The sequence below is a fragment of the Bufo gargarizans genome, chromosome 1, assembly GCF_014858855.1.
Source record: "Bufo gargarizans isolate SCDJY-AF-19 chromosome 1, ASM1485885v1, whole genome shotgun sequence".
In the NCBI taxonomy this organism is placed as follows: Eukaryota; Metazoa; Chordata; class Amphibia; order Anura; family Bufonidae; genus Bufo; species Bufo gargarizans.
This window is the reverse complement of record NC_058080.1, coordinates 684,713,502-684,739,489: the sequence shown is the minus strand read 5'-3', so window position 1 is coordinate 684,739,489 and position 25,988 is coordinate 684,713,502. Positions and strand designations below refer to the sequence as shown.

General features: G+C 44.9%; 1 protein-coding gene across 8 annotated transcripts in view; it reads right to left on the bottom strand.

Moving 5' to 3' along the window:
• The window catches only part of PDE4D (phosphodiesterase 4D), a 1,010,209-nt gene that overhangs the window by 240,224 nt on the left and 743,997 nt on the right, over positions 1–25,988 (bottom strand). The window contains exon 1 of one of the 8 annotated variants that reach the window (XM_044276168.1): positions 21,800–22,170. The exons of the other annotated variants lie outside the window; for them this stretch is intronic. Within the exon in view, the coding sequence (XP_044132103.1) occupies positions 21,800–21,864 (65 nt within the window). The 5' untranslated portion in view covers positions 21,865–22,170. Of the gene's footprint in view, positions 1–21,799; positions 22,171–25,988 lie in introns of those variants that run through there. 8 annotated transcript variants of the gene reach the window in all.

Sequence of the window (25,988 nt, the reverse complement as noted above, 5' to 3'; positions counted from 1 at the left end):
TGTAGAGAAAGTCAAGGAATAGGATCCAAGGCATCTAAAGGAACCAGGTACACCTAACCCACTGCTCCAAAACCCACCAAAAACCTGACAAGCCTTAAACAGTGGATTTGCAGAATTATCTCTGTGTCATCTAAAGACTGCATTATTGTACTACTGCAACTGAAAGACATCTAAAGTAAAAGTTGTGAGTTGCATCTTACCACTGTCTACCTCATTATTACTACCTATGGTTGTACCACCATTAACGGTACTGGCGTCACAACAAAAACCATCAAAGGACTCAGCCGCAACAAGCACCCTAAGCACCCCTAACATCAAGGGCACCTCAACCACCATCTTGGCTGATGCTTCCTACCACAGAGCATGCCCCTGAGGATTTCGTGCTGTCCACCTCAACACTGTGCTGCCAGCCCAGGGAGGCTTTCTGCTAACCGTGAGTAAACTAATGAACTGTGTGTTATACCATTTGACCCCTCATCGGTCCACCATGAACCTCACGTGTTCGCCCTGCGACTGGTTGGCTGCAGTCTCTTCCATAAAGACATGTGCTATGAGAACACAGCAGCCCTTTCAGCCACACGTCCGCATTTTCATCCACAGCTTCCCTTCCTTGACCTATATACTGAACTACTGTTGCTTTTGGCATTAAAAGGTTAATGGTCTTCTGTGTGGGGGAGGGAATGTCCAGCATTATGAATCTTCTTCCCCTTGTCCCCTACAATGTCAAAGGCTTAAGATACTCTGGATACCAGACATCAAAGGAAATCAGAAGGAAAACCAGATGGTGTGGTGGGTCCCCTTGGCTTGTGGACTGCTGCATCCCTTGTAGTTACGCCACTGGACATTTGCACTCTCTTGGGACTGAGGGTTCCACTTCCTGCCAGTCTCCAACTCCCACCGATCTCCATCTTATAATGTAATGTGCAAATTATATTCCCAGAAAATCCTGGTAATGTTGGACCAGCAGAGGAAGTGAAGGTGTCATTTTAACTGGCTCCAAAGTCAGCTCCAAATGGGACTGTCTTTTGCTAGACATTTGGGGCAATTTTAGTCCTGGTATAAAACTAAATGATCTTTAAGAATGTCACATCCAAGTCAAGTAGGATTTATTTTTTTGTATTCTACCCAAATGTTTTTAATTTGAACATACTGATGTAATGCCGAAGGCCAGCCGCTGCCCTACTCTCCAGGAGGAGCACAGGTGCCACTCCACTCACCATTTACTGTCTTCTCCATTGGCTGAGACCTGCCGACCTCCTGCAGCTTCTATGCAGCAGGTCTGGCCATCCAGATTTTGTACTCTGGCTTCTCCTGCAGGCCGCGACCTGTGCTTGCCAGCTAGGCCTCTCCAGTCTTCCCGTAGGGTACGCATGTGCTCCCTGGTTCATAAAGGCAGTGGCTGATCAGCTATGGGCACGTATGGTACCTTTCCTTATGGGAGGGTGTCTGAGCAATGGGTTTCCTCGTCTGCTACTTTCTCTTAAGGTGTGTTGTATCTGCCTGTGTACTAACCTCTGCCTGATATCCAGATTCTGACCCTCCGCTGCCTGACCTGTGCTTGACCTCCATATATCTGCCTGTCCTGACCTCAGACTGTTTATCGGATTGCACATACTCTACCTGCCCTGACCTTGGCCTGTATCTGATTATGGTTTTACCTGAAGACTCGGTGCTCCGCACCAGTGTCTCTGGCCCCAGTTGGTCAGCTGTCAACCACACAGAGCCAACTCCAGGAGGTATCAGTCTGGTTGCTCCCCTGCAGTGAAGTCCAGATCCATGTATAGGGGTTGAAGGTCAAATACCAGAGGACTGCCAGGATAACACCCTTAGATTTAGCCCAAAGCCAATTCTGTTGATGCAGTAGTTCAGCACCCATGCTCTAACAACCGAGACCAATTTCTCAATGTACTAACTACTAATACAAGAGCTACTCTGTTTCATACAGTTTCCGATGTCCTCTTATGGTTTGAGGCCTTCAGATGTCATGGTGTTTACACATCCTATGACAGATTAGGTCTGCTTGGCAGTGATTACAGCCCATATTTGTATATTCTTATGTTACTGCAGTTTTTTGACAAGCAAACAAGTTTAGAAAAACAATCTGCAAAGACGTCATTGCAAAGTCTGCAAAGTCATGTCATTGTTACATCGTCTTGAATGTATAACGTAAAATAGTAAAGCACGTTAAATGTGGGCAGATATGTAGGCGTAATATGTTAGGTGTCCATGAACGATTGGTAAATAAAGGTTAGAGAGGAAATGTGTCAATGTGGCGCGTGCCTGCATACGCCATCACTGCCGATTGGACAGTGTCACAGTTTGTAGGGAATCACCCTTTTAACGGTAATGTCAGCCATCAATTTATTAGAGAACAGATTAATAGATTAGGAACAGATGTATAAAATCTGCATAGACAACATGCTTCAGAAGCAGCAGAAAGCACAGGTTCTCTTTAAAGGGACACTACAATACAATTTTTAATTACATACCTATATATGAATATTCACAGTTTTTTAGTTTTTTGGATTTATTATTATTATTATTTTAATTTATTTTTTTAGGTCACTCCATGTATTCTACTTCCAGTCCTGGCTCTTGAAGGGAATCTGTCACCAGTTTTATGCTGCTAGGTTCTAACCGCTCCAGTACATGCCAATGAGTCCCCATATTCACGAGCTTCCGGACTTCTCCGCCCCCTGCCACTGATTGACAGGTTTCTCCCAACTGAATCAACAGCAGGAGGCGGAGAAATCCAGGGGCTCATGAATATTTAGGACTCCGCAGAATGCGCTGAAGATGTTCGATACAAGATTTTAGCAAAATGGCTGGGTCAATTAAAGAATGGGACCCAGCATTTTGTTAAGGGGATCTGTCACCAGTTTATGGTGCCCTTAGTTAGGACACCATAGATCTGGTGACAAATTCCCTTAAACGTCCTCCTTTGGATGTTTAGCAACAGCCTCGCTAAACACTGTCAGTCAGTCCATGACTGGGGCCGGAGAGGGAAGGAGGATGAGTGACTCAGTCAGAGCATTACATATTACACTGATAAATGCAATGCTCTTCTGCAGACATCATTATCAAAGCCTATCAAGAGAACAAAAGAACTATCATCCCAATTCTACTAACCTACTATTAGACTAACAGATAACACATTCCCATCTCAGCAGCATTAAACTGAAAATAGGTTACCTATCTATATAGGAGTGTTATGTCTCTGTGCTGACTCCTGCAGAAGGACAATAGTTTGCATTTAATTTCCTATTGAATAGGATTGCCGAAATGACAAACCACAAAAAATATTAAAAAAATAGTTCTCTATGAATATTTTTTTTTAAATATCCCTTTCTGACGAAAGTGTCCCTTTAAAGCTCACTTTTAGTGAAGTGTGAGTTATTAAGTTGAGCTTTCCTACTGACGTACAGAATAAAGTCGTTAACTAATTCTTCCTGACTACAAACAGATTTCTCTGTAGTCAGGTCCTCTCAGTAGATGCTAGCCTTATACTGGCTCCACACATTTGATTAATGTTGGACAAATCCCACAGATTTCAGCAGGACCACCTCGTCATTTATTGTGTATGGCGCTTTCCCCGACTCTGCTCATATGACAAATGCCAATAGAAAGAAGGGTTGTCATGTTAGATTTCAAAATGCCCAATTTTTGGGGGGGTTCACGGAAGGATAATCTACCCCCCCCCCCCCCCCAGGACTCTGGCAGCAGCTTACTCCACTCTCCCCATTGAATACACATGCATGCTTGGCACACACATGTGTATGGTGAAGGGTTTGGGAGAAATAGTGGTCAAATGAATGGGTAATCAGCCAGCAACTTTTGGAACTGTATCGTCAGCTTTAGGCTACCAAGCACACAGCGTGAAAAAGACAGAGGAACATTAAAAAACCGAATGGGAAAAAAATTTGGAAAGCAAAAAAACAAACAAATGCTAATACATGTCTTTAGAGTATAAATCTGAACCTTCACCTTAAAGGGGTTTTCCCATGACAGACAATGGGGGCATATCCCTAGGATATGCCCCCATTGTCTTATAGGTGTGGGTCCCACCTATATCGAGAATGGAGCCCTGAAAGTGAAGGAGGGCACACTGCCCTTCATTTATTTTCTATGGGGCCGGTGAAAATAGCCAAGCGGTGGCCGGTCATGCACGGTGTGCTCCCATTCACTTCTATGGGGAGCCGGCTTGGTGGTTGCACAACCGGAGTCCTCCAGCCTCCACCTTGCGGGACTCCGTTCTTGATATAGTTGTGGGTCCCAGAGGTGGGACCCGCACCTAAAGGACAATGGGAGCATATGCTAGCGAAATGCCCCCATTGTCCATGATGAGACAACCCCTTTAAGTGAAGCCATCTCTGTGAGGCTAATATACTGTTTGAAATCACATTTCCGAGTGTACATTTCCATCTGTACAATTCACTGTCATTATAGGGTTACACCAGAATCTAATTACAAAGCAGGCTTTTCAAGCCATAAAATCCTCAAACTGGTGAGGTTAATATGTCCCTATTTTGAAGGCAGTTTAAAACACTAAGACTAACAAAACTGTACTAATTCAAGGCAAACCCAAACACTGGACTATATTTAGCTTTCTACAATAGGGATGAACATAATCCCTTTACTTCTACAACAAAGGCCTGAATCATACAGAGCGAGAACATGAAAACAGAAGGTGACAGATTTACATAGGTTAGGCTACTTTCACAGTCGCTTTTTGTGTGGATCTGTCTTGTATCTGCACATACGGATCCTCACCGATAATGCAAAAAACGCTTGTATGCGTTAATAACGCATCAGTTTGCATTATTCAAAAAAAAGAAAAAATTCTAAGTCAAAACAGATCCGTCTTGACTGAAATTGAAAGTCAATGGGGGACAGATCCGTTTTCAATTGCACCATATTGTGTCAGTGAAAAACTGATCCGTCCCCATTGACTTACATTGTAAGTCAGGACGGATCCGTTTGGCTCCGCCTAGTCAGGCGGTCACCAAAACGCTGCAAGCTGCGTTTTAGTGACCGTCTAAAAAATGCAACGGAGGCCAAACGCAGCCAAACTGATGCATTCGGGCTGAACTGATCCGTTTTGGGCCACTTGTGAGAGCCCTGAAACGGATCTCACAAGCGAACCAAGAAACGCCAGTGTGAAAGTAGCCTTAAGGAGTATACAGTAAATTCAGACTCAAATGATCTTTTTGGTAACCATAAAAATGTCCAAATATACTTCATGAACTGCTGAAGTTTATGTTTATACAGCACAATAACAAACAGTAACAATCTAAAGAGCAAAAATAAATCAATAGAAATGTATTATAAAACAAATGGGCAGGCGTTTCAGGCTGCACCTTACGTTTCCCCCCTAGGATCCAAACCCTGCCCACAAGTACATAATCCACAAGGAACAAAGGAGAAAAGCTCAAAGTAGACCACCTAGAAACACAGGAAATTAAGGCTACTTTCACACCCGCGGCAGAGGATTCCGGCAGGCAGTTTCATCGCCAGAACTGCCTGCCGGATCCGTCAAAACATTTGCAAACTGACGGCATTTGTCAGACGGAACAGGATCCTGATCCGTCTGACAAATGCATTGAAATGCCGGATCCGTCTCTCTGGTGTCATCTGGAAAAACAGATCCGGCATTTATTTTTTTCTCATTTTTTTGCGGTCTGAGCATGCGCAGAGCGTAAAAACTGATCCGGCATTAATGCAGGTCAATGTGTTCCGGAATTTTGGACGGAGATAAAACCGCAGCACGCAGCGGTTTTATCTCCGTCCTAAAAAGGCAAAAAGACTGAACTGAAGACATCCTGATGCATCCTGAATGGATTGCTCTCCATTCAGAATGCATTAGGATAAGACGGATCAGTTCTTTTCCAGTATTGAGCCCCCAGGACGGAACTCTGTGCCGAAAAAGAAGAACGCTAGTGTGAAAGTACCCTAAGGCAAGAGAATATGAAATATTTATCAACACTGAGGATACGGGAGGCAAGGCTGTGGTTGTATCATATCAGGTTACGGGATACTCCTGCCTGGACAATTACGGAAAGTTCTCAAACCATCAGGTCAGAAGTGAATCACCTTCAGCACTATTGGATGGTTCCGCCAGAAGGGCAGCACTGATAGTCACCTAATAAAAATTCCAAAACAGAAGATGGACAGGAAAGTGCCATATATAATTTGCATTGTACATTCACACACAGACATTCTCATACTCCTACTGATTTATGTGACTGCAACAATGACTAAATATATGGAGATATTTTGAGGCGACACTTGGGGCATCTCTGGAAAACTATCTGGGTGCATGGCTGAGGCAGCATCTCTGTGGCAGACACCCTTGGGGTAATATCTGGGGCAGTTACTCTCTGGGCATCTGTGAAGCATCTGTAGCGGGCGCACCACATACCGAACTAGTTCACAGTCCCACAAAAAGCAAAGTCGAGATGATTATCTACATTCCATTGCTGGTCAGATAATTAAATACATGTAGCTTGTGTAATTATTAACCAAAGTCTCCGGTATTTGCCCTCCTTGTCTATCACTTACTTCTGACTGCAGAATGATGACCATTCATTACACAAATACAGGAAACACCAGGAGCCCAGTACACTTCTATGTGCTGCATGAAAAGATAGAAGCTGAAACTTCTGCAAATCCATCAACATCCGCTCGGTGGGATTCTGACTCCCGACACCCGGCCAGCAGCTGTTTGTAGATCTGGTGAGAGCTGCAGCCGCCTCACAGCTTACCAAGCACAACATCGTACATTATTTAGCAGCTTTGCTTGGTATGGCAGAACAGGTCCATTCACTTAAACATGTACATGAGCCATGTAACCGATGTCATTATTAATGTCACTAGCCAAGGAAGAGGCCACACCGCTCAACGGACCATTGGGGCCTCTTGAAATAGCTGTTTAGCGGATCAAATCTCCATGATCAGATATTGGTGACCTATCACATGGATAGGTCAATATTTTCCTTCCAGAAAAAACCCTTTAAAAGCTTTAACCCATGATTCAAGTAAAAATGAAATTTCATACATTATCTAGGACATGACTATCGCTTTCTAACAAAGCTAGAACCAGCCCTGAACCTCACATGGACCCAGAGATCTCCCCATTCATTTTTCCAACTGTTCTTCTAGATTTAGGCTAGGTCTTCACAACGCCATTTGTCGCGCGACAGATAGGGCACAACTACACTGCAACATTTGTAGCGCAACTTTTTGTTGCACCAATGTCGTGCGACAATTTTTATAATGGCAGTCTATGGTGTCGCACTGCAACATGCAACATGCTGTGACTACGACGCAACAGTCGCAGGAAAATCAATCTCGAATGGATTTTCTGCGACTGTTGCGTCGCAGCATGTTGCAGTGCGACACCATAGACTGCCATTATAAAAATTGTTGCGCGACAAATGTCGTCGTGTAGACCTAGCCTTTTATTAAGCTGGCAGCTCAAGGGCATGTCCTTTCTGCTGACGCTGTCTCACTATCACAGCTCAGGAGGCAGTTGAAAGATGGAACTGACCATGTGTGTCCACCTCAGCAAGGTGGACAGAGCAATAAAAAATTAAAAAATAAATAGGTGGCGTCATACGGACACATTTTATCGAATAACTCAGTGGCTATACTAAATCTTTAACTGCATGCCATTACAAAAAGATGAAGTCTGGGACAACATGCTCCAGAAGTGTAACTGCCATTCATCTGCCATTTTTAGCAGATGACTACAAACAGCCATGTCTATCATTTATCGTTCTATCATTAAATGATAGACTTATGCTAACGTCACACATTTGATAAATATTGGATGATTCCCACTGATTTTTGTGGGAACATCTGATCTTCTAATGTGTTCTCGGCCATCTAGCTCTCCTCAGAAAACAAATATCAAAGAAAAAAAGGGTTAGGCATGTTGGATTTCAAGATGCCCAACTCTTATTCTCCAGGGAGATAAACTGCCCAAAGAGAAGTTTGGCAGCAGCTTACTCCTCTCTCCCCGGTGAAAAATTATGCATACTTGGCAAAACATGCATGCAGGGATCGGCGGACACAAGTATGACTTTTTATTTATTCTTAAACCCTTTTGATCCATTTTTTTAAATGTATCTTCCTCGAAAACCACTTTAAAAGCCAAAGCTCTGATCGTTGTATTAGCCATGGGCCAAGGAGACCTGTCATTCAACTCACCAGTTCTGACCTGGCACACAGTTACTGGCATTCAACACTCCAGCAGGTTATCATACCAATGTTATCAATTTTCTAGCAAGTCAGATACGTCTTTTGATACTTGTAGGTGTCCCTCTAACCAGCCATTGCTTTGTGTTGTTCCTGGCCATGATGTTATCGCAAGCCATTGCAGTCATATGCAAGGTTTGTGGCCATTACACCGCTTGCACCGCACCCATTTGGTTGATAGTTGTGATGGAATGCCTTGGCTATGGGCCATTCTGGAATTGGAACCATCCACCGGTTCTCTTGCCAGCTCCCAGATTGTTTAGATTGCTATTTGAGTCATTCCACATATTTTGTTTAAGACAGTATTACGCAGCAGTGTAGGCTTTGTGCCACGGATCAGCAGGTGTGAACCCACTGTGCCACTGACTGGCTATACTCTGGAGGGGCGTGTGTAAGCAACTACCTGGTTTTCACTCTGGTGGTGAGGATAGACTTGAGCCGTTAGGGTAGTTGCCAGGGGCTACTCGAGAGCAATCACCGAGTCAGTGGGAGCTGGTCCGGGGTGGACCAGGAGATAGGTACTAGAAGTATAAGCATAGTCAGGCGGGCAGATATGTTACCAAGAGCAACGGTGCAGGACCGAAGGATACAGCAGAGACATGGTCAGACGGACAATAGGTCAGGGCAGGCGGCACAGGTACAGGTCAGGCAATCCGATTCAGCAACGGCAGAGTCAAAGCAAGCAGGCAGGGATGAGACGATTGCAGAGTCCAGGAACGAAGTACAAGTCAGGAACACAAGTGGTTATCAGGCACTTTAGCAAAAGACAAGGACCTTGACACTGAGGCATCTGGGAAGAGGGTTGAGCCACTTTAGTACCTGCAGGAGAGCCAAGGTTGGTCACCAAGGTCACCTGACCTAACCCACACAGCCCAGGGAGTGATGCGCTCCACCCTTAGAGCAGTCTAACATGAAACCAGCCGAACACAGGCTGTGACCAGGGCTGAGTGGAAGCTGTGGAGCGGAATCCTCAGAAGCACAGCACACACCCCGATAGAGCCCAGGACTGCATCGGTAAGTGGGGGAACAGCGGCGCCCTGCAGCCACTGTTACACTTTGGTAAAACTCTGCAGCTCTTGCTTAACCCACTGTAATGTTTTAGTCATTTTGACAAAGGAAAGCAAGATATCTTTATGTCTAGTCTGTGTCTACGGATACGTGATTGCTACCATATCATACATCAAGGTCATGGATACATCTTAAGTAAAGATAATACTTGTACATTGGAACAGGCAGTGCACTTGTGGTCATCTCCAATAAAAGAAAAAAAGAATTATAGATTTGTCTACAGAGAAAAAGAAGGTCAAATCAGGTCTACTCTAACTGGGTCATTTGGCCACAAGCAGACAAGCAGTTATCTATACTGTTGTTTTGTATTGTCATTATTGTACTTAATTTATGCAGAAATGTGATGATGTAAGAGGAAGACAGATACGATTTCTAATCTCACATCTCCTAGACAATGCTAATACATCATTTATTTAGACCTTTATAAACCAGTGGATATGCCATAAATGTCCAGATGGGAATATCCTTTTAAAGGAGTTATCCGGTTTCGGAGCTGAACCTGGACATATCACACAGGGCAAGGGCTTTTTTGTTTATATTTTTAAAATGCTAGGCGTAGGCTTCCACCTAGCAGTGTTCCCGATTACGTCACTGGCACTGATGGGCATGCTTTAGCGCTGCCCTAGCCGTTTCACAGGCTAGGGCAGCCTAGCCCATCCATTAGTGCTGGTGACGTCACCGGGCTCACTGCTAGGCAGAAGCCTACGCCTAGCTTACCCATGGAGAGCCCAGTACAACACCGGATCTCCAGAAAAAGTATTTGCCCTGCGCGATTCAGCAGAGGGCAAGGGAGAGCTTCAGAGGGGAACAATAACAATAGGGGAAGATGGGCATATGTCTGGGTTCAGAAACCCTTTAACTTTTTTACACGGGAAGGTGGACAATCAATTACCAGGAATGAACTGAACGTTCCCGATAATTGCCTGAACATGAATGAAAGTGGTAGATGCATTTACATGTAGCAATCACTTCCACTGTATGGAGACGAACAATCACTATTGTGATCGCTCGTCCCCATACAGATTCAGGTTTCTGGGCAGCAGATCCATACACTTCCTAGAAGCAATGATTTTGGATACCACATCAACGATTCTTTCAGTCCATGAATCAGGCTTTGCAGATGATCTGAGACACATTTACTCAGGATTTCTTTGTATTCTGGCTCCTGAGCAGTGTGCTACTCACTGCTACCTTATTTGAACTCCAGGTATCTGTCTTTGGTCTGTTTTCTGGATTAACCCATTGTCTGCTGTCCTGGCTTTTTCTGATTCTCTTTGTTTCCTGACTGTGGCTTGTTTTTGGATTAACCTGTGGACTGCTGTTTTTGCTCTATATGTCTTTCCTGGTTTTGACCCTTCTTGTCCACTATTCTTTGCACACTCAATCATTCTAGCAAGCGGTCAGAGACTTGCAGCAGTTTCTGAGTTTGTTTCCAGACAACGACCATAGTATATACTTACAAGTTTTATTTCCCCCTCATAGATTCAGTATGAATCTGTGAAATTGTCTGTGGTATACATCATCATTTGTCGTATTACCAAGGTATTCTTCACTAGAATCCTGCAGCCGGGCAGCAGCTGGGGGTAGGGTACTGAGTGCCAGGGAGACATCAACCAGTCACAACCAAATTAACTAGTGCCCCAGCTGACGGGAAGTCTATGCCCTGACTTACAACTTCCTAATACAGACCCATATGGTTCCTGTGTGGTACTATACAGGGTCTGTGCATATAATATTGCCATGTGCATGTGGCCTTAGGCTCTGAATCACACATTAATATAAAATACACTAAAGTTCTACAAGTAAGAAATCTTCTGATTGTTATAATCCATATAACCTATACATGAGCAGATTCCTTGATTCATGGTTGGATTCATGTGCCCGATACTGCTGCTTGTACCATTCAAGTGAATGTGATGGGCTGCAGTACCAGGCACGGTCCCTCAGGCTAGAACATAAATATTAAAGTCCCAGAGGACTCCTTTAAAGGGAACCTGTCACCAGTTTTATGGTGTCCTAACTAAGGGCAACATAAATAAGTGACTGATTCTCTTAGCAACATGCTGGGTCACTTTCTTTAATTGACCCAGTCAATCTGCCAACATCTTGTATTGAAAAGCTCCAGCTGATAATGATGAGTCATGAATATTTATGAGCTCCTGACTCTCCCCGCCCGCCTGCTGCTGAGTGACAGTTTTTCTCCATATGAATCAGCAGCAGGTGGGCAGGGGAGTGGCTATAGCTGTTAATTAAATATACGCTGGACTCAATGACATCACGCTGGACTCAAATCAGCTCATTAGCCTGCGGCATCTTTGTGTGTATATTATGAGGTAACCATCTGTCACACCAGTAAGTGAATACATCTAAGGCACTTTTTAGTAGTTAATGATTGTATATAATTAGTTAGATTATAATCAAATATCCCCATGACAGGTTCCCTTTAAGATTTTATTTATGCCACACTAAATAAATGTTCATTCTCTCTTCTTAATCTTGAAAAGGACATTTACAGAAACTATTAACCAAGTCTACCGACCAGTCCCACCAATATACTGTATATACTGGCCAGGTAAAAGAAAAATGCTAATAAGTGAAGGTCTATCTTGGCCCTTGAAACTGACACACATTTTGTCCACATGAAGTCAAGGAGTTGAGCTCTTCTATGTGATTCTCACTAACAAAATGTCATCCGGTATAAGAAACGAATATAAATAGGGCCAGAACTTGCGTGCTGTTTTATAGTGAAATCCTAGGACGTGCTATAAAAAGCTTCGCAATCGATAAGATGGCTCCAGAAAGTTTTACTGACATCTCGACGCACTGGAAAACTGCAGCACAAATTCCCACAAGTCGTCTCGTTCTCATACAACTGCGGCTATTCCTTGAGACTTTGTGCATTCCTCGGCCCTTGCCTTATCACATATAATGTACGGTATAGGATCCATCTCCCCACTGCACTGATACATCCGAATGGCAGTGAGGAGGATAGGACAAGTCCTTGACTACACCAAGATGCAGACAAATAAATCAATAACACCAAGATACTTTCTGCTGATTCTCCTTTTTCTTTCAGAGGAGGGGTAGTAATTTATTGCAAGACGATGCACTATCCCCACAGATGGAATCTCACGCATAAGTCACTTGTAAGCTGCAGAACATTTTATTCCACTTTTACGCAGTTGCCAAAAGCCAGCTGATCTTTGGATGAGTTCAGAACATCCCAGGACCTTTAAGTAGGAGCCCTTTAGCACCCAGTGTACCACTACCCATGATGCACTTGTGGTTCACAATGTTCTAGTTGACCAAATGACCATGGGCCTGAATAGTCAGTTCACCATAATATAGGACAGGAAATGATTTCAAGATTTTCTGTTTATGTATTTTTGGCAACACATCTCCTATAAAGCACTATATGTATAGAACCAGGGGCATAACCATATTGTGTGTAAAGGTTGTGGCTGTGTAAATGCCCCAGAGTGGCACTACCACCTTTGCACCTCACTACTATCTCTAATGGGCTATAATGTCATGTCATCTATGTATTTATTTACCGTATTTCCAGGTCCTGGAAAATGTGTATTCATAATCTTGTTATGTAACTGTTCAAATGTAATATTCCTGGTTCACCAGCAGGTGGCAGCAAGCATAGCAGAGCAACATTTACATAGAGTGGAGCTTTCCTCTCCATCCTAACACCCCCCTCTGTGGTGTGCTGGGCGTGTCCCACTTGCTGCAGGGAGGGTGGAATTCAGTTTAGAGTTCTGTTTAGTTTACCCCCTTCTAGGAAAGAGTCTAGCTTTCCCCCTTGTAGGGGAAGGCAGCAAGAGCACGTCCCTGTTGGACGAGCCCTGTCTGAACCAGCTGGAGCACCTTCAGCTCTGCTGGACGTGGAGGCAGAATCCTGAAGCCTCAGAAACCAGAAGTAAAGTGTTTCCTGGACAAAGCTAGAGACAGACCAGATTACAAATTGAAGTACAGCCTAAAGAGGAAGCGGAGTTACATAACTACCCTGTTAGCACAGCAGAGCCATAGAACAACAGACGTAGCAGAGAGGAGTTTGCTTGCCAAAGGCAAAGCCTGCTGGAAACCAAGACAAAGCCTGAAATTGTTTCGAAGAATGTTTATTCAAGTAAAGCTGCTTTCAACTTCATCACAATGTCTGGACTCAATTTATTCTTCATCCCCTACTACTAATACCCCCTTTTTCTGCTTTCGATAGGCAACACCTGGGGTTCCAGCGTATCCATGTAGGAGCACCGTGACATGTGCACAACACCTTTAGGGACATTTCGGCTACCCTACACCACTCTGGCATTCCTACACCTGGGTAGCATCTACTATACCACTAAAAGGGGCCCTGTGCCCTTGTTGCTTCACTGCAACTGGCCTCACTACAAACAAGTACTTTATGGGACTCCTTGCTGTGCGCCCAACAACTGCAGATGCACCCAGCCATTTGTGCCTTTTAGGTTATAGAAGAAGATTGCTATGGCACTGGACTGACACAGAACTTTTTGTAAAAACAGTGGCTTTGCATTCTTTCTCCGACAGAGGCACACCATGCTTGACATAAAGTGGAAAGAATGTTTTATAGTTATGGCTGTCTTTAACTGTTTGTGCGAGACCTTGTCCATTTTTGTCTGAGGAAATGAACAAGGAAAACTGGTCTGAAATATTTGTGGAAGACTTTGTCCATTTTACCTGATAGACTGGACAAAGAAGACGAGTGTACGAGGAATTATTCCATTTATTTGATTAACAAGAGAGTTAGCATTGTCTGCATAGTTTGTCTTCGGATTCTGATTCATTGTGAATCTAGGGTTCTTATGGATTGCATAATCTGGCTACATTCCATTAGGGGGTAAAGCTCTTTGGTTAAAACAGTATAAAAGCTGGATCTTTCAGTTAAAAAGTTGGAGTTCACTCCCTATGGTGTGCACGGCCTATGGTGTGTTTTGTGACACTGTCCTTCACTTGGTTGCCCGTGGCAACGCGTGGTGTTGTGTGCATGTGGTGGCAGTGTCTCAGCCCTATGGCTGATCCCCAGGACATGATTGCCACGCATGCCGTTACCCGCGGCAACAGGTGACGTGTGTTTGTTTATGTGTGTATTCCCCTTTAAGTGGCCGTCTTCCCTTGCCTGGTGTTGGAAGGGTTAATTCCCTTCTGTGTGTGTGAACACTGGGTGTGTCTGTGTGGGTGTGGCTACTTGGGCCTATAAAGCCTCAGTGAATATCTCTAGTCTGAGGGGTACTTCAGCCATGGTTAGCTGGAGCAGCCTCCTGTGTAATTCCATCTGCCAGTGGGGGCCACCCTTGTGGTCATAAGTTCACGTATGGTGTTTAGAAGATATTTGTTTGGTCTTTTGTTATTGCAGCATATGGTTTCCTGGGTTCCCGTGTGATGTCTGTTGTGTGCTGTGTCCTTTGTGTTGTTGTGGACAGCAGCACTTGCACGTGGGTTCCAGGTTGTGTGTCTGTGGCAGGTAAGTGTGGTACTAGTCTCACTTACCTGTCATTGCCATATGTCTGTTCATGTTCCCCTTTCTATGTAGCTTGGCCAGTGAGACTCCTGTTCCTCCATGTCTAGGAGGAACAGGTCGTCTTACCCTGCTCCTAGTCCAGGGCCACCCTGAGGGCTAGCAGGAATATCAGGTTCCGGAGTATGAGCCCTCCTACCATCAGGGTTGGCTCATACGGATAGGAGACAGGGTCAGAATTAGGGATGTGTAGGAGGTGACCTACTCCCTGATTCCTGTCCTGGCCTGGCATTGACTATCCGCCTTCTGATACCGCACGGCTGAGGGTTTTCCCCATCCTCAGCCGTGACACCTATGAAGAGACGTCTTGCCTCTGACTGCGGGCTCCCCAGCTGATGTGTGTTGCTGTCAGATGATGCTAACTCAATTGGTGATGTAAGTACCTCCATTCTGGATGTAGTATGGACTGTAGATGAAGTTGGCTGTATTTATGTAATTAGTAGGTGTGTGTGTTGTGTGTGATATAACCCTTATTCGTTGTAAGTTTTATATTCATTTTTATTTACCTAATTTGCTGAAAAAAAAAATGGACATACATTTGCCTAATTATCACTATTCCCTTAATAAATGTACTTCTAGGTTTTACTATTCTTAAAGTGGTGTGGGTAGCCTCTCTGTAAAGAATATCTGAAGCTGAAATGATGTATTTGTTAGCAATACACCTAGAATACACACTCTGGAGTTTTTCTGCACAGGCCTCTTCCTAAGCCTCAAGGCAGTCAATCCTCACTATTCGCTGATATTTCAACTGAGCTGGCATGTCCTTGGCTCACACAGTTTCAGACTTGACCCTTACAGTCTCTTTCAGCTACTGTCTATGCAAACCCACTGCCTTTTCTCAGTGAAGCCTCTGAGGCCATACTGTACGCACCATTTGTGCCTATGGATTTCCTAGTCCCACCAATAGCCTAAAGGGGTTGTCCAGGTCCAGAGCTGAACCCGGACATATCCCCATTTTCACCCAGGCAGCCCCCCTGACTTGAGCATCGGAGCAGTGCATGCTCCGACCGATGCTCTCCTTTTCCCTGCGCTAAATAGCGCAGGGCAAAGGCCTTCTCTGGAGTTCCGGTTACGTACCGGGATCTCCATGGGGCTGCCAGGCGGAGGCTTCCACGCAGCAGTGAGCTCGGTGACGTCACTGGCACTGATGGGCGGGCTTTAGCGCCGCCATAGCCGGTAAAAGGCAGCGCTAAAGCCTGCCCATCAGAGCCGGTGATGTCATTGAACACCCTGCTGGGCGGAAGCCTCCGCCCGGCAGTGTGTTATTGTAAATAAAAGAGCCGTTGCCCTGTGCGATTGCGCAGGGCAAAGGAGAGCATCTGAGCATGAAGTGCTCCGATGCTAACATCAGGGGGGTTTCCCGGGTGAAATTATGGGTATGTCCGGGTTTAGCACTGAACTGCACCGGCAGTCTTATGGCAGCTCACTCTGGACAGGCCCTCTATCCAACTTTACTCAGGTTCTAATCATTTGCTTCTCACTTTAACCCACTTAGTGGTTGAAACACATGCCTGTACTGTCCGCACACTTCAGCAGCAGGTCACATTGGTGCTATATAAATAATAATATACTATATAATAGTAAGTATATATATAATACTAACTGTAGAGTTTATTATTGTAGATTTTATTTCTAATAGGGATTCTTCACACTACTGTTTTTCTCTTCTGCGTGCAGTCCTTTATAAGTCAATGGGGCTATTCACACATCCGTTTTTTTCCCATGCATCTGAGAAACTCAGTGTATGTCCTATTCTGGTCCATTTATGCTTTTCTCAGAATAGCCCATTCAAGTCTGAGAGTGAGAAAAACACAATGCGCTCAGAAGCCGTCCATGTATTTATTCGTTTTGAACTGATCTGATTTTTGCAGATGGAAAATAGGACACGAACGTGTGACTAAGGCCTTACTAACATTACGCTTTTTATGCTTTCATTATTGTCTTTATGCTAAGCTGTATGCACACAGCTGTATAACGGATCACAGCGCCCACAGTCTACAATGATGCAAACAGAGTCACCCCCCCCCCCCCCCAAAATATATCCTAAATCCGTCCATAAGAAAAACATCAAAGCACAAAATGCATAGCAAGACACATGTTAAGGCTTCTGGAAGTAGTATTAGAACCAAAATCAGGAGTCGTTCATAAAAGAAGAGAAAGTATAAAGGATTCAGTCCTGTTTTTGCCTTCCAAAACTGCATCAGGAAACCCGACTGTAAAGCTGTACCCCTACGTCCATTTTATGGACAAGGATAGGACTGTTCTATAGATGGCAGGATGTTTCGTTCCGCAAAATGCGAAACGCACACAACCTGTATCCGTGTCTTGCAGATCCACAATTTGTGAACTGAAAACAATGGCTACAGCCATGTGCATGGGCCCTAACACAGCATCTGCCACAATTTTGAACTCCATCCATGGGACTATGGGTACGGTATTGCCTAAAGGTCCTTCTAAAAAGACCAATTATCAGGCAGATTTTCTGGGATGAGTATTTGCATAAACACTTTTTCCCAATAATTGACCTGTATAGAAGGCACCAAAAATCTTCACTCCTGTCCAGATCGCACTGTCTGACAACCATCTGCTGTGCAGGAACAAAGATTTTTCTATCGATTGCTAGTCTCTATACAGTGGAGTTGATTGCTGCATGTAAATGCAGCTCTCGTCACCACTGACGATCAGGCAATTATCAGGAACGTCCACTTCGTTCCCAGTCATCGGCTTCATCATTACTCTGTTTACAAGAACTTTTACTCTAATCTCAGGAGCAAAACTTTTCCAATCAACCTCTAATAATCCCATGAAATAAGGATAACATCCATATTTCATGAGCCACTTTCCATCCATAAAGTAACTTTGATTTATTTATGATGATGTTTTATGGAGGCTCGAAAATTCTTGATTTGAGAATAGGAGACGTAGTGTATATATAGCTCTAGAGCTTCATGATGACTCCTGATCATCACATCAGCAAGCTGCGGTGAATATAAGCGGTTAATCGCCCCTTGGCGTCTGTTCATGGTAAAACACATGAAGGATTGTTCTCTGATTGCTGTAAATAAGATCATCTAAGTTCGGTATCTGCGCTCCGAGTAGCACACAAGCAGTGTACATATTTGCCATGCTATCCTGTTGTCCAGGGCTCAGCACTTACACAGATAAGGTTTGGTAATGACAATAATCACTATGCACAATATGTATGTACTCATCGAGGAGAGCTGCAAAGGTTAGGATTCTGGAGAGACAAAGCAACGAACTGTTTGAGCCTCCGGGGCACGGCATACCGAGGACAATGGTGTACAAAGAAGAGCGAGAGGCCCATGGTATGCAGCTCCTCTGAAGAGGGGTGTCCTACATACGTTCTTACGAAAGCCAGGGCTGCACCACGTTCTTCCAAGGCCTCGCAGCAATTCATTGGGTTATACATTAGTTTTGAATACAGCAAGAAAAATGGCGCAGTAGTGTGAGGCAATCGATGATCGGATCTTACGCGCTCCATAAAGGTAAGACTACATGGTGATCTTGGTCGTGCACAAGTATCTCAGTGTATTAGGGCAGCCACAGAAACGAATGGGGTCACAGCGAGACTCGCAAGTTTGCCAGGACCGTGATCCCAGAATCAGAAGAAAAAACAGCAGGGTTGGATTTTTTGCAATTCTGGGGTCGTGGCAAATGTGCAAATCACACTGTGTCCCCATTCATTTCTATGGCTGCCCTGCTATGCTGTGATACTGAGGTACGAGGGCCAAGGTCGCCGTGTAGCCCTACCCTAAATACTAATGCAAACTTAGTTACTTACTGACGACTTAAAGGGGTTGGCATCAGCTGATCGCCGGGATCCGACACCCCACACCCCCGCCGATCAGCTGTCTGGGTGTAGTTTCATTGTTGGAAGGGACTACTGAGCACCATGAATCATCAGCATCAACAATCTTAAGTTTCTTCACTTAACACTGTTTTCCTTCAGTTTGTCAATTAGTTACAGCTGTTTTAACTCCTGCAATATGAGGGCCTTCTCAAGATGACTCCTCTGCCAGTTCTCTGAGGCCAAAACTGCTTTCCCTTACTTCCTATACACACTTGCTGTAACCAGCAGCTTCCTGGCAGCCAATCAGATTGGATTACTGAGAGACACGCCTCCTCACTCTGTCTTCTGTATACAATTAGCCGGAGACAGATGAGCCATACCAACAGTCTTTTAAGCATTAATGAAAGCTGTTATTATAAGGTAATTACAGATCTTTTGACAATCATGGACAGACTAACTCAGGTATACATGCCTAGTGTAATAAAGTAGCAAAAAAATAAAATGATAGTTACACTTTAATAATACGGCACTACTCCCATAAGCCTCAATAGGTGCTGTATAACAATCTCACTCCATTACGAGGCTGATGGAGCTGTGCAAACTTCTGGCAATGGAGCTACACCTGAACAGCTGATCGGTGGGGTGGTTGGTCGTCATCTGATCCCTGCCGATAAGCTAGTGATGGCCTATCCTGAGGCAGCTCCCAGCCTGACGGGGTCACATAGCATTATATGGATTTATGATGCTATGCAACCCTTTCAGTTCTGGAATGTGACAAACGCTCGTCTGCAAGGGGCCTTAGTCACCCATGGCAATCAATCAGAGCTCACCTTTCATTTCCTAAAGGCCTCTTTCACACGGGCGTTGCGGGAACATGCGCAATTTTTCCGCGCAAGTGCAAAACATTGTAATGCGTTTTGCACTCGCGTGAGAAAAAAAATCACGCATGTTTGGTACCCAAACCCGAACTTCTTCACAGAAATTCGGGCTTGGGATCGGTGTTCTGTAGATTGTATTATTTTACCTTATAACATGGTTATAAGGGAAAATAATAGCATTCTGAATACAGAATGCATAGTAAAATAGCGCTGGAGGGGTTAAAAAATAAAAAAATAAACATTTAACTCACTTTAATCCACTTGCTCGCGCAGCCCGGCATCTCTCCTGTCTCTTTCTTTGCTGATTGCAGTCAAAGGACCTGTGGTGACGTCACTCCGGTCATCACATGATCTTTTACCATGGTGATGGATCATGTGATGGATCATGTGATGACCGGAGTGATGTCACCACAGGTCCTTTGACTGCAATCAGCAAAGAAAGAGACAGGAGAAATGCCGGGCTGCGCGAGCAAGTGGATTAAGGCGAGTTAAATTATTATTATTTTTTTTAACACCTCCAGCGCTATTTTACAATGCATTCTGTATTCCGAATGCTATTATTTTCCCTTCTAACCATGTTATAAGGGAAAATAATAAAATGATCGGGTCTCCATCCCGATTGTCTCCTAGCAACCGTGCGTGAAAATCGCACCGCATCCGCACTTGCTTGCGGATGCTTGCGATTTTCACGCAGCCCCATTAACTTCTATGGGGCCTGCGTTGCGTGGATTATCGCACCGCAACGCACAATATAGAACATGCTGCGATTTTCACGCAACGCATAAGTGATGCGTAAAAATCACCGCTCGTGTGCACAGCCCCATAGAAATAAATGGGTCCAGGTTCAGTGCGGGTGCAATGCGTTCACCTCACGCATTGCACCCGCGTGGAATACTCGCCCGTGTGAAAGGGACCAAAGTGTTCTGAAAAAATTTAAGGTGAGCTCCGACTGGTTGCTATGGGCAACAAAGACTGTTTTCCTGTTAGTTTTGATAAATGAGGGCCAGAGTTCTAAGCCCAGACCTTCTAGACCAGGGGTGCACTACGTTTTCTGGTTGGGGGCCACATTGCCAGACTGAACCAATGACAAGGGCTGAAAATAACATTTAAAAGGGTATTAACAACTGAAATACTGTATTTATAGCATATTGAACATACAGTGTATATCAGGAATGTCTAGTTACACTTCCAGGACTCCCATCTAATAGGAGAATACATGAAAAATATGTGAGTAGCCACAAGACATAGACATACCAGATGGGTGGGGGCCGCATGTGGCCCCCGGGCCGCAGGTTGTGCACCCCTGTTCTAGACAGACAGACTTCCTTCTAAGTCAGAGTACGAGATCTGTCATGCAACCTTTTATACTCCATCAGCGCCATTTCAACGGAAACAAAATTATTGCTCAAAGTCTACTTTTCTTATATGTCTCTTAAAAATTTAAAAATAAACAATATTCAAAACTCCAATAATCCAATTCCACTAATTTTACTTTTAAGAACACAGCAGCTTTCAATGCAATAAATGGATAAAAAAATTCCAGACTCCCCAATGGAAACCGGATGAACTCCGTTATTAGTGAATGGAGTCCATCAGGATTAGCATACTAGAAGTGTCCTTTCTCTCGGCTTGAGATATCCCAAGATAAGTGACGTGGGGAAAAAACTGCATTATTCTATCGGGTGCTGTTTATGCTGTATGTGCCTGTGCGAAAATGCATCGAAGTTGTATAATCACGAAATTCAGGTACGGTGAGGGTGGACACAACTGATGCTGTCACAGCTACATCATGACCAGAAGACATGGTGCTAATTTGAACAGAGCTCAATACTCTACATGGTAAAACTCAGGGGGAGCAATTTCTCTACTACAGAATGTATTACACAGTATTTTAGGTTATAAGGCCAACACCATGACAAGGTAGAAGCCCATTTTTCTCATTTTAGGGAAAAAATTCCTTCTTGACTCTAATCAGAATAACTCCCTGGATCAACGACCCTTCTCCAAAAATCTAGTAACTAGAACCTGTAATTAGAACTCAAAACACTACAACAACAAAAAATATACATTATTGCTTCTATGCAGATGTAGCAGAGCCGAATCTATGATTCAACTATTTCTCAGCATTTTTACCTACAGTCCTAATTAAAAGCAACATCATGATATGACTATGAGCTGCGCCAAATGACAAACCCAGCACTGCTACACCTACACAAGGGAAAACGAAGTACACATATACTTTACCAGAGCCCGTCAGTTGTCCTGAGGGAACTTGTGGAGCGGGATCTTGGCTTCAGTATAATACTCATGTTGATAAGTCCGAGAAGTCAGGGTTTGGAGGAAAATGCTGGTCTTCCAGCGGGCACACAGTAATCCATAGCCCGGTCTAGAGGCGCACAGGGTGACTTCTGAAGACCTGCGAGGATCAGAGCCAGGGGTGGCAGCTCCGCTTCCTATCTCTGATTTCCATTCAGCAGTATGTTAGGAAATGACAGAGCTTCTAGCCGGTCTTAAATTTCCAGGGGAGGAACTGCAGCTCCAATGTATTCTCCATCTAGGTCACATGAAAGCTCGGCTGCCTTTCTCACACTGTATCTTATAAGGTTACACAGAAGATCGAGAGGGGGAAGAGTCATAGTAAGGCGGACCAGTCACCTAGAAACGCCAAGGAAATGTCACTGCTCCGCCGAGTTCTGGGATCCACCTACAGTCCCCTGGGACTTACCTGTGAGCAGGTCTATCCGCCCACAATGGACTCCTGAGCAAACACTAACGCAGACCAGATGACACCAAGCCAACATTAAATGTGATCACACAACGCTGATGGAGCAGAGCTGAGTCGGTTTTCTTTGTGGACAGTAAAGTTAGACGTGCCATCTACCTCAAATGACAAACTCAACTCTGCTTCACTAATCAATAAAGGAGCATATAAGTGAACCACTTACGGAGGACCTGTCACCACAAAGTGCAATGCAATCTGAAAGCAGCAGGTCATAGAGCAGGAAGAGCTGAGCAGATTGAGATATACTATTTGGGGAAAAGATTTAGTAAAACCTGTAATTTATACATTTATACTTTTACTATCAGTACAGGGAGGAGGTGTTACCAGTGACTGACAGCTATCTGTTAGGGCTTATTCACACAAACGTAAGGGCTCCGTGCCTGTGCTGCGGACCGCATATGGCGGTTCCGCAATGTACATGCACCGACCACGGGGAAGCAGCATGCAGATCACAGACCCATGCCATCAATCACGGATAACGCCACTTCTCCTAAACCAATAGCTGTTCACAGGAGGTGAACAAAGCACCTGGCCATGTGTGTAAGGCCTCATGCACACGACAGTTGTTTTTTGAGGTCCGCAAATAGCAGATCCGTGTTCCTGTTTTTTTTTTACATCCGCATCCATTCAGTTTTTCAGCAAATTTTGAAGGTTGTGTTTCCGTGCTGTCTATAGTTGTTTTTTTTTGCGGTCCGCTAAAAAAACAACTGAAGGCTGTAATTCTTGAAATTTAATATATACAGGTTTCCCAGCAACTATCCGCCAAAAAAACAAAACGGATGCGGATGACATATGGATAGCTTCCGTTGGTCATCCGCATTTTTTTTGCGGACCCATTGACTTCAATGGATCCGCAAAACGTTTATTGTGGACACGAATAGGACATGCAAAACTTTTTTTTTGCGGACGGGAAACACGGACAGCGGACGCGGAAAATAAATGGTTGACTACACCGCAATTTTAACGGCTCCATAGAAATGCATGGTTAACCATCCGATCAGCCCAAAAAAACCTGAACGGACGCAACTGTGGTGTGCATGTAGCCTAACATGGACAAGAACAGGACATGTTCTATTTTTTTGTGGATGCAGCGAAACGGACATATGGATGCAGACAGCTGTCCGCATCTTTTGCAGCCCTATTGAAGTGAATGGGTCCGCACCAGACCCGCACAAGATGCAGACAATAACAACGCGTGCATGAGCTCTTAGGGGGATTTTACACAAACGTATCCATTTTGCGGTCTGCAGATCAGCACGTCTCGCCCTTTGTAAGAAATGCCTATTCTTGTCCGTAAAAACGGACAAGAATAGGACATGTTCTGTTGTTTTCGCAGTGGAGTGGAACGGACATACGGATGCGGACAGCACACAGCGTGCTGTCCGCATCATTTGTGGTCCTACTGAAATGAATGAGCGGATGCAGACCGAAAATATGGCCACGTGAATGCACCTTTATAAAGAGATCTCCGAGACTCTGAGCGGTCCATAAGTTACCATTAAAATATAAGCGACTGCTTGAAGAACCGTTACTTTTATATACTGCACTAGGAATTGCCATGAAAAAATATTTTATTGCAATTGTCGTCTTTATTCTACCTGAGAATCCAAACCATCCAGTAACCCTGTGAAGCTACAACTCCCAGCATGGACTTCCAGATGTTGACAGGTCTGCTAGAAGCTGGAAAGCATCAGCTTGCAGATCACTGTCATCCACCTCAGTAATTCTAGCGCTATTTACACGATGACCTCTACTGGAGGTTTTAGGTATTGCTGTCATACTTAATAAAAAAAGACCATAAGATGACCTGGAGACCAGAGCAACTTGATGGAAACTGTTCCTAGAAGTACATACGCTGAGGTTTCAAAATGTTGCCTTTCTCAGTAGTGTCCTGATAAGACCAGCAACCATTAGCCATATTTCCATGTCTTTTCGAAGATCCTGAAGGCCCAACCTTCATCTAAACAAAAATATCACGTGCTCGGTTTTTAGTAATCAGTTTCTGCACGGAGTTTCTGATGGTCCCTGAAGCCCCGTTATCTTTCTGCGCTGCTCATATTTCATATTGCTGAACGAGCACAGAATGGGACAGGCAGGATGTACACACTGGTTACCAGGTTTATACTGGAAGTGTCCGATTACTCGTATATAAGCGGTGAAGAAACAGAGAGAATAGAGATCTGCAGAGGATAAACAATAGTGCAAACATATAGTATAGCGTGCATATAATAGTGCAAGAACCAAACCTGCAGAGCCAAATATACCGGACCACAGGTAGCGACGTAGTGTACGGATACAGTCACCTGATAGAAGCCAGGAAGTGTTCTTAGTGTATGATATGTCGGTGGATTCTCCTTTTAATTAATTCAATGCGAGTAAAAATGTTTCTTACTGGTGAACTCATACTACACACCTCAGCTGCTGCAGAACCACATAGTACACACCTCAGCTGCTGCAGAACACAATAATACACACCTCAGCTGCTGCAGAACACAATACACACCTCATCTGCTGCAGAACACAATAATACACACCTCAGCTGCTGCAGAGCCACAAAGTACACACCTCAGCTGCTGCAGAACCTCATAATACACACCTCAGCTGCTGCAGAACACAATAATACACACCTCAGCTGCTGCAGAACACAATAATACACACCTCAGCTGCTGCAGAGCCACAAAGTACACACCTCAGCTGCTGCAGAGCCACAAAGTACACACCTCAGCTGCTGCAGAACCTCATAATACACACCTTAATATTACACACACAAATACAGTTTAGAACCCAGCTCACACTTTGCTGTAACAGCTGGTATATGGACATGCTGCACACCAGGATATACAGGAAAAACAAAACAACATCCACATTTGTTGACGGATTTTATAAACATTGTTTAATAAAGCCAAAAGTTTTACAGTAGCAGTTGGGGGAAGGGGGGAGTCCCAGAGGACTGAAGATGGTAGCTGCAGATGAGGGGGACCCAGGGGACTGGAGCTGGCTACTGGAAACAGGAGGGGAGCCCAGGGGACTGGAGCTGGCTACTGGAGACAGGAGGGGAGCCCAGGGGACTGAAGCTGGCTACTGGAGACAGGAGGGGAGCCCAGGGGACTGGAGCTGGCTACTGGAGACAGGAGGGGAGCCCAGGGGACTGGAGCTGGCTACTGGAGACAGGAGGGGAGCCCAGGGGACTGGAGCTGGCTACTGGAGACAGCAGGGGAGCCCAGGGGACTGGAGCTGGCTACTGGAGACAGGAGGGGAGCCCAGGGGACTGGAGCTGGCTACTGGAGACAGGAGGGGAGCCCAGGGGACTGGAGCTGGCTACTGGAGACAGGAGGGGAGCCCAGGGGACTGGAGCTGGCTACTGGAGACAGGAGGGGAGCCCAGGGGACTGGAGCTGGCTACTGGAGACAGGAGGGGAGCCCAGGGGACTGGAGCTGGCTACTGGAGACAGGAGGGGAGCCCAGGGGACTGGAGCTGGCTACTGGAGACAGGAGGGGAGCCCAGGGGACTGGAGCTGGCTACTGGAGACAGCAGGGGAGCCCAGGGGACTGGAGCTGGCTACTGGAGACAGGAGGGGAGCCCAGGGGACTGGAGCTGGCTACTGGAGACAGGAGGGGAGCCCAGGGGACTGGAGCTGGCTACTGGAGACAG